The 14,783-nt window shown below is 35.9% G+C and overlaps 1 protein-coding gene across 1 annotated transcript in view; it reads right to left on the bottom strand.

The window, feature by feature from the left end:
* Positions 1-17: 17 nt before the first annotated feature.
* LANCL3 (LanC like family member 3) overlaps positions 18-14,783 on the bottom strand; it is a 107,182-nt gene continuing 92,416 nt past the window's right edge. Inside the window, exons 4-5 of the mRNA XM_036908995.2 lie at positions 11,058-11,265; positions 18-3,966 (exon numbers count right to left, since the gene is read on the bottom strand). Coding sequence (XP_036764890.2) covers positions 3,807-3,966; positions 11,058-11,265 — 368 coding nt within the window. The 3' untranslated portion in view covers positions 18-3,806. The remainder of the gene's footprint in view (positions 3,967-11,057; positions 11,266-14,783) is intronic.

Below are 14,783 nucleotides of genomic sequence, written 5' to 3'. Positions count from 1 at the left end.
AGAAGCTCCCGAGCTAAACCAGACTATTCCTATGTACTAAGCGCCAGTGAATCAGAACTTTCTGAGGCAATAAATATTATCATCAGGACTGGATTTAGAAGAAAAAAACGTGTATTTTGTTTTTACCCATCAAGTGATCAGACCCCCAGCACTACATGCACATACGGAGATTCCATTTTACTGAAATGCTTATTTGAAGTTGTAGTTGAGCATGATTTTCTGTGCAGTAGAAAGGTGAGTACTTAAAATATAGCTTCTCTTTTAAATATATAAGGGACCTACATATACAGAACTCTCTTATTTTCATCTTATCATTGACAACCGTCATGACAAACCTGTGAGGTGGAGAGGGTGATTATTATTTATTATTTTTTTTTATTATTATAGTGGCCTTATGGAAATGGCAGAGCAAGGCTTTATGATTTCTAACACAGGGCTCTTTGCATTAGTAATGTTTTTCCTTTTAATCATGTGTTTCCTTAATATGCTTATAAATCACAAACTTACATTTGTTGCATTGAAATTATTAAGATTTGTTCTTTACAGAAATTGAAACACTTTGCATACTACTTTGATTAAAATCTTAGTGTGTCAAAGAAACTCAAAGATATAAATTGCCATGGAAAAGTTCCAGTTTAGCACACACCAAGAAAATGACTGTTTCTCAAGTTATCAGAAAATGTGTAGTCAGTTACCTGAAGAATCACAGGGGAATATAAGCTGTCTAACCTGTTTGTCCAATCTCAATTATTAGGTTACAAATAGAACAAAAAAGTAAAAACTGATGATTGAAATGGGATTGGGAAAAATAAATAAATATAATATTTTGGGGTATGATGGAAGAGAAAGTACTTAATTTTGTTAGTGAAACAAAATATACAGTTATAATATTTTCCAAAACTTCCTGTTCTCCAAGTATAATGGAGTCTCCCATTATTGAGAGATTCTTTCAATCTAGCCTCAAATATTTCCACTGTTACCTTCAGGGTTCATAACAGTTCATGACACATACTGTACAAATAATACTAAAGTTATATGAGTGGTGGTAAAAATGCCCCCATAGCCTTCAAGAGGCAATGTGTTTAAGCACTATTCAAAAACAAGAACATTACTACATAGAAAGGAACAAGTTGGTTAAACAAGAAGCGACATGCCCTGCTTTTCTACAGCAACACTTAAGGGTACTTTTTCCCCTTCTTGGGAAAACAAGATACAGAAGGAACTTTCCAAACCTATAATTTTATGCTTTCAGGAAAATGAAATGAACTTTCAACATGTTTAAGTACTAAACCCTTGTTTCTAGTTTACTCTAAGTTACTAAGGTGTCAATTCATAAAGACACAGTCAAACATGGCTTTTGCTTGGATTTGACACACAAAAGGGTTGCTTTTTCCCAATGGTCAGCACAATGTCATAGTTACCCTACTGGACCCTAAAAGGGTGTGTGAGCAGGAACGAGTCTACTTTGTCTGATGTTCCTGGAGATAAAACTGATATGTTGAGCTGGATGATTACTTTTTAGTGCCTTAGGTTTTAGGTCTCAAGGACGAATGGCTGAAGGATCAGCTAACAGAAATAGAAGGTAATATCCAACATATTTTGCTCACTGCTGTACCCCCAGATTCTAGTCTAGTATACTGACTAAATAACTTGTGAAGTGAAATGCTGGATTTGAATCCTCATTTTGCCGCTTCCTAGCTGTGAGACTTGGGATCAATTACCTAAGTCACCCTGAAAGATTGCTGGACAATTAAAATGGCATGTGTTCCATAAAGCCCTGTATACTGGATCCCTATAACCTTTAGCCTATGGCGGTCAAATGAAGTAAATTTAAAACCAGATGGTGGAAGGCAGGTATCACTACCACTTCAAAAGATGATTTTGTAGAAGGCCTTTTGCCTTAAAGGCTTTCTTAGAAGTCTGACTATTCATGAAAGAACTTTTAGAACCCAACTCTGGGAGTCATCTGAGAGCTACTAATTATGTGGCAAGGCCTCAACCTGAGTATTTTCAAACATGAACAATTGAGGCCAATTTTATATATTTATATTGAGGATGTGGAAGTTAAACACTAAACTAAAAAGTGCATGCTTTTCAAAACGATCTTGTCTTAGTTTTTTCTGATAAGTGCAAACATGGAGTCATACAATATACAAAGGCAGAACCTATCTTTCTTCAGCCAGATACTCTGAGACTCCTATGAATGCTAGAGGTCCTCTTCCTAGAAAAATGAGTGCCCACCCCACCACGAGCACACAGGCACATGCATGTACATGCCAACACACACATAGTTCTAGGCAACCAAGTATTTCTCAGCTCCTCCCAAAGTTCATCTATGAATCAAAAAGTTAGGAACTACTGAACTAAATAAGTACCTGGGTTTACATAGGGATAGATGTAGAATATAATCTGTGTATGTTTGTGTGTGTGTGTGAGTATATATACTTTTTTTACATCTATCACATATATCCAAATATTTACTATTTAAATAATTGTTAGATCTTAAACACTATGCAATTTCCTCCTTACTCTGATACATGAAATTGCCAGTGACCAAATTCTAGAAAAGGGTAAACTTGTGTTCTGATCTGACAGATGCTCCTACAGTGTTCTACAGACCACTATTTACCTGAAGTAGTTTTATAACATCTATGTGTTTATAGCAGGGTGCAGGGTCAATGTAATATAACAACTTGGCCAGTGGGTACCATAGACAGTTTCTAGTGGAGCCTGTGTCTTGGAAGGTAAGGTGATCAGCCACGGAGTTCACTTATCTCTTAATCTAATAGCATAAAATTAAGCAATGTTCTTTTCACAACCCCTAGTTCCTTTCTCAGCCAGAGTCTGCCTGTCCCATGGAACACAGTATTCCATCAAAGGCAGAAGAGACATACTTTGTAGTGGTTACCCTGATCTTTGAGATAAGGGATTTTTACCAGGAGTATGTTTCATAGTTCAGCTAACAGCTTCATAGGGCCGACAAAGGCATTTTAAAATTTACTAACAATAGATAATACATAGCTCACACTTCAAGCTGAGAAAAATACTGCACAGCAACACTTGCTACAATATTTGGCTAGCCTATGCATTTTACTATTTTAATTGAGCTTTAGGAAAGACAAAGAAACCAGGAAAAGAGATGTAAGGCCTAGGGAAATTCAAATTTCAGGGTTGAAACTTAAGTTATGATATGATTTCTTTAAAGTGCCCAGGGAAATGATAAAAAACAGAGATTTATATTTAAATTTCTCCATTCAATAAAAATCATGCATTTCAGTAAGTAAAGGCATAGGACAACCAAGAGTTCCCTTTTTTGTCCTTCAGCAACCTGACACTTCATCCCTTCTAGCAGTTTTCAGCTGAATGAATGGTTCTTAATTGTCTTTATTTCTGACTTTAGGGGTGGAGGCCTCCCACAAACGGTCAAATTCTCTCTCCAATTGCAAAGGTACTGGCATTTTATTGCCTTAGCCCACATTTCATTTTCGTTTTCTCTGCCATAACTGACAGATGATTTCTCTTTCCCTTTTCCTCTGATAGCTGGTTTCACATCTATTCCCTGAAATATTAAACCTCTACTTTTTTGGAAGAGTTGTGGTGTTTTTATTTCTCAGGTTCTCAGACTGTTCTCCCTTAAGTCTGGCATCATGTTGCCTTCATCTGCCTGCTCCCTCCCTTCCTTCCAGCAGCGATGTTAAGGCTCATGGCTGTGATACCATTGAATGTAGCTTATGTGGAAACTGCCTCAGGTGGGCTCAGGAAAGTTCAGGGACTTTCTGCAGGGCCACAGTGGGAGATGGAGTCATCTAAACGAAGACACTGAAGAGAGGGAACTCAGCCTGATTAGGCTGCAGCAGATCGATCAGAAAGCACACCGTCCCCGAGAAACCTTCATACAAGCTGTATATACTCTCAAGGACCCGAGAACCAGCCTTGAATTCCTCAGTAAATAAAAATTCAGCAAACCTAAGAGAAGAAGAAAATATGAACAATTTTATCATGAGTGAGTCCATATTATTCACCTTGGTTTGCTTCCTTCTCTCTTCTAAGTTAAAATTTTAGCACCATTTTCTTTCCAGAATTGTATAATATTTTAAGAAAGCCTTATTCTGCTAAAAACAAACAATGATCCATTATACAATTGTATAGGTTTCACAACCAATTATGATGGCAAGCAAATTCAACTATTTTCAGAATTTGCAAAGCAAAGCAATTTGCTATTATATGAAGATTTCATTCCTTCTGCCCTCCAATAATTAAAGGTAAAAAAAATCAGATTAACAGCTATATTTTTATTTATCTTGCATAGAAGCAAGCTGATATATGACTGTTCCTTTAAGAGTAAATATGCTGTGTTTCTGCAGGCATATTATTTCTGGGCTGGGTTTCATTTCTATGTGACAGAGAGCAGAGACTGTGAAAATAAATGGGCAAGATTTTATACAATCTGTGCTTTGGGCAAACAAAGGAATAAGATGAATGGGAAAAGGCAAGCAACATTTTATAAGCATGACATCAAGTAGCAAACCCAGTTATAAGATAGATTATTTTTAGGACATCCACCTTAAAAAGAAATCACCGGCCTCTAAATTCTCTATAAAAGATCTTTTTTCTTTTACCTGCATTTGCCACCAATCCTATTCAAGTTATTTATAATGAGTAGCATTTTTAGGAGTTTACAGTTCTTAAATTGCTGTCACCTATGTCATCTCTTTGCTGACTTTCTCTATTGGTTCCCATCAGCAACAAAAACAATCACCAGTGGCTGAAACTCACAGCTTGGTAAGGCCTAAGGGGTGATACTGCCATAAGTTTAGATTACTACTACTACATAGGGGATCTTATGAAGAGTATTTACTTATTGGATCTTTTTAGGGCTCTTGGAATTGCTGATGGCAGCTTAAAATAAGTCAGCAGGCAACACTGCAGTTCTGTTTGGTACAATTTTTCTATAAAGTGTTTTTCTGAATGTGCAATGATTTTTTAAGTGGAATTCAAAATTTCAAACAGTCAAATAGCAATGAATCTTAAGAGCTGCTTCAAAATTTGTAATTATACAATGAAATGTCATGGTGTAGCTTCAGGGAGTCTTAACCTTTTTAGTGCTATATATCATTTGGCAGTCTGGACTCCTCAGAAAAAAGTCTTCAGATACATAAAATAAAATATGCAGGCTTCCCATAGAAATTAATTATATTAAAGCACAGTTAGGAAAAATTTTAAAACCAAATTTGCTTTTATAATAATATATATAAGTACATATATTCTTATATATGTATTATGTATAATACACATATTAATATACATTTTATTAACACATTAAATGATAATATCTAGTAGCAGGTCTAATAACTGCTAACCTTTCTAAGTAGTGATGGGAGTAAAATATATTTTGTTATAGTCTGCAACAACAGTAATAGGACATGAGAATATCTGTGACTTCTATTGGAGACAGAGTCATAGCTACTGCTAATTCTCCTGTGGCTTACTGCCTATATTCGGAATTGAAGGAAATGCTACATTTCAGTTTGAGCTGTAATACTTTTCTCATGTAAATTCACAAACTAGATTAAGAAGCCCTGGTGTGGTAGCACAAGGAAGCACTTGAAGTTGCAATACCCAACTCTTATAATTTCATGTTACATGACCTTTGGCAAATTTCTTAATCTGACTTTAAAATAGTGAAGTTGCAGAACTGTGAAAGATTATCTGTAAAGATTATAGATGCCATATATTAGGCTCTGAGCATATGGCAAATATCCAAGACATGGCAAATATCATTTTTTTACATAAACATATTACAGCAAAATATTTGTAAAACAACCATTCCACTCTACTTTAAAAGAAGCATATAGTTAACTTTGCTGTCTCTCCTTCCAACCTTTTTGTCCCAGAACTTTGATTTCTTTATTACATTATTGAAATTATAATCTGTATTCTATTTTGGTATATTACATTTTTTACTTAAAAATAGTGTGATAAATATTCTTTGTGTTTTTCAAAATAATTTCTAAATGATATATTGTTTATAAGAGTACCAGCAATGTATGAGAGACAGTTTCATTGTCTTCTGACCTGCATAGTGTGTTATCATATTAAAGTGAATATGATTGTTTCCAAAATCTACTCAATGGTACAAAATTCAAACTAACAAATTCATTTTTCTAAAAAATTCTATCAAAATAGAAGTCAGAATGGTAACTAGAGAACTAAAAAGAATTAGAGACATTGAAAACATTATATACAAAAACCTATTAATTATGACAGAAACTGAACTCAGGAAAATGCATTGATCTGAGTTTTTATTATTATTATTTTTATTATTGGAAAGATGGAAGATATCCTAATTAAGCATTTTAAAAAACTGTAGAAAATAACAAAATAAAGGAAAGGAATGCTGGAAAACCAAAATAAAGGCGGAAAATACTGAATCAGGAAGCCAAAGAGAAAAACAAAAGTAATTGATAAACAAAACCAAAAGCCAGTTCTTGAAAGGATGAGCAGCATAGACAAAATGCTAATGTGTATGATCAAAAAGGAAAAATATCAGCAATGCAAAAGGCATATATTCACCGATGTGGGAAATCTAAAACACCACAGAGCTATACTGTTAGAGCTTTACATCAAATGTTTGAACATCCATATGGACTAGAAGCTTTTATGGAATATATCCACCACCAAAATTAATTCAAGAAGAGGTCAAAAACCTAAATAATTAAATAATCATAGAAGAAACTGGAAAGGTTATCAAGTATTTTTCTGTAAGCATAAATTCCAACGGTATTTTAAAAGAGCAATAGGTAATGACCAAGTAATAGTTATTCCAGGAAGGTACATATTGTTTGACATTACTGTTTTAGGAACTGGCAAAATATGGAAATCTCTCCAATTTGGGCCATACCATATTTAACTATGAATTATAATGAAGTGGAAATTCCAGTACCCTAAGCAATTAAGTGCACTGTCCAAACAATATTCAGATTTACATGCACATTTTCAGTCTCTACCTATAAATGAGAAATTTAAGTTGTCTGAAGGGCAACCCCTGGACCTTATAATTAAGGCTCTGTAAGCTAGGACTAGTCTGCCAGAAAAATAGAGGGGTTGTTTTCACCCTATTAAAAAATAGTCTCTCTAAGGCAAACAACCTCTGATGAAAAATGGGCTTTCTAAGGCAACAATCTCTGATGACATTTATCCCGAAGGTGATATCGCATTAGCCTAGATGAGATCCAAAATGACTTTCTTTTCTACATTTGGGAAATAAAGAGCCAGGCTGCAACCCAAACAGATTAGGGATCCAGGAAGCAAGATATGTTCACAGAATTCCTAAACAATGGAGCTTCCAATAGAGGACTTTCACATGTTAGTATTTTTCCTTCAGTATATACATGCAAATATCATAAAAGACATTCTATGTTTTTAACATTGAATATTAGATAAGTTGTCTTGGTAAGGCATTTCTGAGAAAATAACTTTTAAGTTAAGGTCTGAATGAAGTGAGGGAGCTGGGAGATATATGTAAAAAGTGAGCATTGCAGTCGGAGGGAACCAAAACTTCAAAGGCTTGGAGATACATTGTACCTGGCATCTTAACAGAATCATAAGCCACCACGGTGGAAAGAACTAAGGGGAAGAATAAGGGATGATATCAGAGAGATAATGGGATCCTATAAAGCTTTTCATTCAGAGGACAGATTTTGGCTTTTACTCTGAGTCATACGGGAAGCCATTGGACTATCCTGAACAGAGGTGTCATAATCTGGCATGATATACATTATATGAAGCAAATTTAAAAGATCAGAGTAAAACATAGAAGCATTCCTAATAAAATCAGCATAAAAGCAAGGATGTTCACTATTCCTCTTCTTACTGAACATTGTTATAGAGATTATGACCCCTGAAATAGGAAACAAACAAAAAGTATACAAATGAGAAAGGAAGTAACAAAATTATAATTATTGGCAGATAATATGTGTGTGCATTTAGAAAACCCAATAAAATCTAATAAAAATCTAATAGAAATAGAAATGGAGTTCTGTTAGGTGACCAGATATATCATTGTGATATTTATCAAAACTAAGATGTATTTATAGATAACAATGCAGATTTATATGGAAGAAATGCATCTGAGGTTGCTAAACTGCAATAATATGTGTGTTTTGAAAAGCTTTCACAAATACAGTAATAAATGACCTGAAAATACAATGGAGGAAAAGATTCCACTCACAAACCTGGAAACACAACATATCTAGGAATAAAATTTACAAGAAACATACAAGATTTTCTTCACAAGATCAAAATTATTGTACATCTGAAACTAATATAATATTATGTCAACCATACTTAAATTTTAAAAAATTTTAATGTTTCTAATAGATGAAAGCTAGAAACCACATATATGTCCATTAAAAGGGAATTGGTTGAATAAATTACAACACATCCCCAAAAAACATTTTACCAAATTACATTTTTGAAAACTTAAATAAATAGAAAACATACCATGTTCCTAGATGGAAAAACTCAATATTCTAAAGATGTTAATTCTCACTAAAGTAACCTATAAATTCATTGAAATTCCAATTAAGTTTCCATAGGGTTTTTTTAAATTTTGAAAAACTGAATCTAAAACATAATTGGAAGAAAAAATGGGAGAGAATAACTAAGAAAAAATTAGAAATAAATGAATGACAAAATATAGAAAGTCTACAAAAAACCCATACATTTATATAAATTCAGTTTATAATAAACTGAATTTCAAGTCACAGGGGTAATTTTTCAACAGATGTTATTGCAAAGTTTTGCTTTTTCATTAAAAACACAAAGATAGATACCTAACTGACACCATTTTTTAAAAAGTAAGTTCTAGAGTAATCAAAGATATAAAAGTTAAAATAACTTTTAAATGCATGGGATGAATAGGTGAAAGGAGTATAAACTTATATTAAGAAAAGTTAAAATCACAAAGGTATTAAAATTCAGGGTAAATTAATGTTTTTGTAACCTTGGAGTAGGAAAGACCTTTCTAAGCATAACACAAAATCTAAAACTCTTGAAAGTCTGATATCTTTGACAAGAAAAATGCTTAAAATTTTGGTCTGGCCAAAGACCATGAACTAAGTTGAAAGAGAAAGGCAAAGTAGGAAAATATTTACAGCATATATTGACAAACAGTTACAATCCATAATATAAGCATCACAATCGGAGAAAAAATGGGCTAAAGATAAAGACAAGCAGCTTGGATTAACACATAGCCTACAGGCACACACCTGATCATCTACATTTGCTCTCTTACAACACTAAACTATGTTTTCTACCTTTATCTTGCATCTACCTACCACTTCAGCATTTTATTTAAAAAAATAATAATAATAATAAAGGGAGAAATGTGGGATCCACATATAAATCAAGTATAAAAATCAAACGAATATTCATATTTGACCTGTTTATAGTTCATAATGCATGATCAAAACCGAAAGTTTCTGTGATGACTGCCCTTGTACTGTTCACCATGTAAGAACTTATTCACTATGTAAGAATTTGTTCACCATGTAAGAACTTGTTCGTTATGCTTCAGAAGATTGGAGACTGACGAGAATTAGGCTTGGGGTGGATTAATGATTGTGCATTGAGCATTGACTCCCCTATACAGAATTTTATTGTTGTTAACAACCATTTGATCAATAAATATGAGAGATGCAAAAAAATAAATAAATAAAATAAATAAAGATAAAGACAAGCTAGAAATACCTATGTATCTCATAACTCAATTCTAACATTTCTCTGACAAGGAATGCTGGCATGAACATAGAAATGTTACATATTGGATATGTGGGACAATTTTGTTTGTATTAGTAAAGATTGCACTTGTACCAAGTGCCCATTACTTAAATATTGGTTAAATTAATCATGGTATATCTACAGCAAATAACTATACAGTTATTAAAACAATGAAATAGATTTATACAAATGGAAATAAAGGACCTCCCTTGAAAATTGTTCATTTAAAATTATAGGCTGCAAATGGTATGTATTGCACTGTCATACATACATAATAGTAGGATCTTATTAATATATACACACATACTTATATATGTACACATAGATATATGAACATTTATGCATAGAGAAATGTCTGAAGTGATGTAACTTTAATTTTAAGTAATAATAACAGTGAACACTCAAATTGCAGTTACAATGTGCCAAGTACTGTTCTAAATGATAAATGAGGACATTATGTTAAGTGAAGTAAGTCAGTTACAAAAAGACATACTGCATGACAACATTTACATGAGGTATTTACAATAGTCAAACTCAGAAGCAGAGAATAGAATGGTAGTTGCCAGGAGCTAGATGGGAGGGGGAAATGGGGAGTTGTTGCTCAATGGGTATCAAGTTTCAATGCAAGGTGAGTAAGTTCTAGAGATCTGCTGTACAACATTGTGCCTATAGCTAACAATATGGTATTGTGAACTTTAAAATATGTTAAGAGGATAGATCTCATGTTAAGTGTTCTTAGCACAATAAAAAACAATCACAAATATATATATATGCTTTGGCCCAGTCATTCCACTTCTAGGGATTTATCTTTCAGATATATCCATACATATGCAAAATAACACATGTACATGGTTATTCATCATAGCATTATTTGTAATGCAAAATATTGGTAATAATCCAAATATCCTTCTATATGGAACTGGTTAAATAAATGATGTTTCTTCATACAACGTAATACTAACCAACAATAAAAATGGAGTCCTTTATGTGCTAATTTAGAGTGATAGCTAAGAGAGCAAGGTGCTACCATTTGTATAAAAAAAGGGGCAAAATTTTCTGTATACACCTATTTGCTTGTATATATACGAAGAACATCTCTGAGAAGATAATTAAGAAATGGTACTACTGATTATCTCCTGGGAAGTGAACTAAGTTGCTAGAGGGCATAGTTGATCTATTTCTTTTTACACTTTTTAAACTTTGTGATTCTATTACCTATTCAGCACATTAATTAGGTTAATGTTGGAGGAAAAAAATACTTGTGAAAAACAACTGACCTTTGGGCCCGGTAGATGTATTTAGAGTTTCCTGTGAGCCGGTATAGCAGCAGAAAGACATAGGCACTGCCAGCTACACCATGGCAAATCCCCGGCCCCTTCTTTAGCAGGCCCTTCTGCCACGTGAGTTCCCCACACCGGATACATGTGTCCAGGTACTGCGGTTTCTTGGAAACCAGATAAGCTTTGGCAAACAGATAGGCAATTCCTGTGAAAACATCAAAGACATTAGAGGTGACTTTCAGGGCTTACTACTTACTACACTGCAGAACTTCTCAATGGGTAAAAGGCTCACAAATCACCCAAGAGTTGATAAATTATCCATTTTAATCTGGTAGATCTGAGCTGCGGCCTGAGACACTGCTTTTTCTAATAAATGGCCTTCTAAGAAGTAGCAAGGTTATAGAATCTTCTACAAGGGAGTCTTTCTTTACCTGTAAGATTTAGTTTGAGTTGTTTGAACTGTATTGTGGTGTTAGCCCTCGGAGGACAGGCAGCAAGTACACAGACTGGTAAAATCCATAATTTACAAATGGGTTAATATTTAATGATGCATACTCTGGTAATCATTCTGCCTATCTGGCTGTTTGGAATGGCTAAATGCTTGTACACTTTGCCCATTCTCCCACAGGGGTTCAGAATTTGTAATGTTAAAAGTACTTAGAACTATATACCTTTTGTTAAGAATAGGGAGTCCTTCCAAAAACAACAATGATCCTAAGTGACCTGGCCAAGACTTCTACTCCAGCTGTGGAGTCCCTTCCAGACTTGGTTGTTCTAAGGAAAGACATTTTCCTTCCAAACTCCTCAACAAAGGCAATCTCAACTACACAGGCAGGAACAGAAATAAGAAAGGCCACAGCTATTTATAGAAATGATTTCCCCCAAGTTCTGGGTGACCGCAGTCAGAGAGGAGATTAACAACACAAGATCACTTTCTCTGGCATGGCCTACCTTTGTCCTACGTGAAGTGGGAAAGACTGGAATTTAGTTGGGCATCTTGACTAGCCCATCCATCAGGCTTATCTCTGCCCTACATTGTCTTTGACTAGACTATTTTATACCTCTGTAGAGATCGAAATTACCTCGCAGAAAATTAAGAGTAATGTAAATAATTCCTGTCTCTAAAGACTCACATTCTGTCTGATAGAGGTTGGATTGACTTCCCTCAGCTTTTGTGGCAGCAGCCAGTTTTGCATCTATTAAGCAAATCATGTCTGCATTCCTAATGGCCTATAAATACATCCGCTCTTTGGATTTTCCTTTGAACCAATTGTAGTATCTTTTTTGTTCTCTCATTAATTTATGAGCTAAATAAAATTGCTGACATGTTTATTTTATATGTGTCTAAGAGTCATGATTTTATTCTCTTCTAAAATGTATCCTTTAACACTCTTCATGATTAACAGGTACATAACAACGGGCTCTCCTCAGCCAATGCTTTCCAGTCAACCACTGATGACGGTCACCTTCAGTTTTAGGAACAAAGTGTCTCCCACAAACTAAAGAATGACTTTAAAAGAATTGAACTAATTTAATTACTCATTTATTCATTCACTCTATCCTTTCCTTTGAGTGTTTGTTGGTTATACAGAGTGTTCTACTGGACACATAACCCTAGGTAGGGATAGCTTCTTGAGCATATGACCTGTACAGCCTCACAAGAGCCTCACAAGGCCCATGCTGGATTTAATGCTCTGCTGTGACCATCTTGAAATTCTTCATTATTTTTTTGAAAGGGCTTGTGTTTTCATTTAGTACTAGGTCCCCCAAATTATGTAGCCAGTCCTGGGCCTAGGTAATATAAAATAAATGCTAAACATGATTCCTGCACAGAAAGGTACTGTCTAGAAAGTGAGGGAAAAATATGTACACATGACTGATATATAATAGGACATGTAGCTCATGATGCTGTTGGGGCATAAAATGAATGGTGCTATCAATAATACTAGAGCCATCAGGAAAGTGGAAATTCCCTGAGGGAGCCAGTTAGCTGAGAAGGTAGGGCTTCTTTTGGGGCTTTAGAGAATGGGTGCATAGGAAACTCCAGGCCCAAAGTGAGGTAGAGAAAGCATTCCAGGCATCAAGATAAGCAAGGCCAAAGATTCGGAGCCCAGACAAACAAGCCACATAATGACCTGGGGCAGTGTTCTAACCAACAGGACGGTGTGGGGGAAGGGTAGACTGGGTTCACCTTATGGATGGTTGTACAAGTCCAGTAAGGCAGCTTGGACTGTATTCTGTGGGCAGTAGGGAACCAGTGCAGGTGTTTTTGTTGTGGATTGGTTGGAGTTCATTTTTAATGATGTGATTAGTATTATAGACAAAATGTCCCACAGTGGTGTCAAGAGAGACCTAAAGAAGGGTAATGGCATAGCTATGAGCTCATCAAGTTGGCAGGAAGATGGCAAAGAGTCTAAAGAAAAAGAGCCAGCTCTCAGGACTTGCTGGCTGTTTAGAATACTAACTGAGCATCTACTTACACACCAGACACAATAGTATGTGCTATAGTTTTAAGAAGCTCCTGCTTTCATAGCATTTGCAACCTTAGGCTATATGAGAGGCACTAACTAGGCTAGTGAGGGGAAACAAGAGGTGTTGTGGAAGCACACAGGAAGGCTCCTAACCCACACTTGGAGGCACGAAAGGCCCAATAGGGGCTGTGACACTATCTAATCTGAGTACCACAGGATGAGGAGGTATTAGCCAGGCAAACTGGAAGCCCTTGGTGCCCTACCAGACCCCATTTACCTTACCGGCAGGTGCCCCGTCTTCCAGTTGCTATGAGTTGGCTGCTAACAAAGCTCACAGCACCCTCTCATTGGGAGATTTGCCCTCAGTCAATTGGGAGGCTATGCTATGTGCCCACCCCCACAGCAGATTCCAGCCAATGACTGACTGACACAGGAGTACAAAGGGCCAGCATTTTTACCCCTTACCCCCACAACCCCACTTTCAAAACAGACCAACTCTGTGATGTAATCTGGGCCTCTTAGCTTTCCCCTCAGAATTCAGGTGGAGCTAATCTCCAGGTGAGATACAAAGCTCTTTGTGACCTGGCTTCTGCTCTGTTCTCCTACCACTTCTCCTCGATTCCCTACTTGAAGCTTTTCACGTCAGTAAAACCAAACCACCTCAGTTCCCTTTCCTTCACTATGTGGTTCCATGCCTCTGACTGTGTCTTCTTGGAAAAAACTTCCCATCTTTCTCTACCTGGCCAAATTACCTCAGGAATCACCTCCTCCAGGAAGACCTCCCTAACCTGGAGGAGCACTAGGAATCCCTCCTCTGAGCTCCTATAACTCCCTATACAAACCTTAACACTTGAACAGAACCATATTAAAATGACCTGTATATTTGTCTGCCTCCCCTAGGAGTGCAAACTACCAAGGACAGGAACTCTATCTTGTTATTTTTGTTCCCCTAGTCCACAGCATGGTGTTTGACAAATGGCTACTGACCCTGTAAAATCTCACTTCTCGCCCCAGCACAAGCCGATGTTGAAGGGGAGATGAGAGATGTGGCAGGAAGAAGGGTTGAGATGGTCCAATTTCTATGCCAAGTCATTACCCAAGTTGTGTAGTAGCTACTGATCCTATGGTTCTGGCCAGAGAGAAGGGGCCTCTTCCTGCAGCCTGGATCACAGAATGGCACATGAAAGGGACCTTGAAAAACTTCCGAACCTATTGTCTCCTAACGTGACCTAATGAAATCCACAGTAATGCT

Source organism: Manis pentadactyla, chromosome X, assembly GCF_030020395.1.
Source record: "Manis pentadactyla isolate mManPen7 chromosome X, mManPen7.hap1, whole genome shotgun sequence".
NCBI lineage: Eukaryota > Metazoa > Chordata > Mammalia > Pholidota > Manidae > Manis > Manis pentadactyla.
Note: the sequence above shows the minus strand (reverse complement) of the source record. Positions and strands in the feature narration are given on the sequence as shown.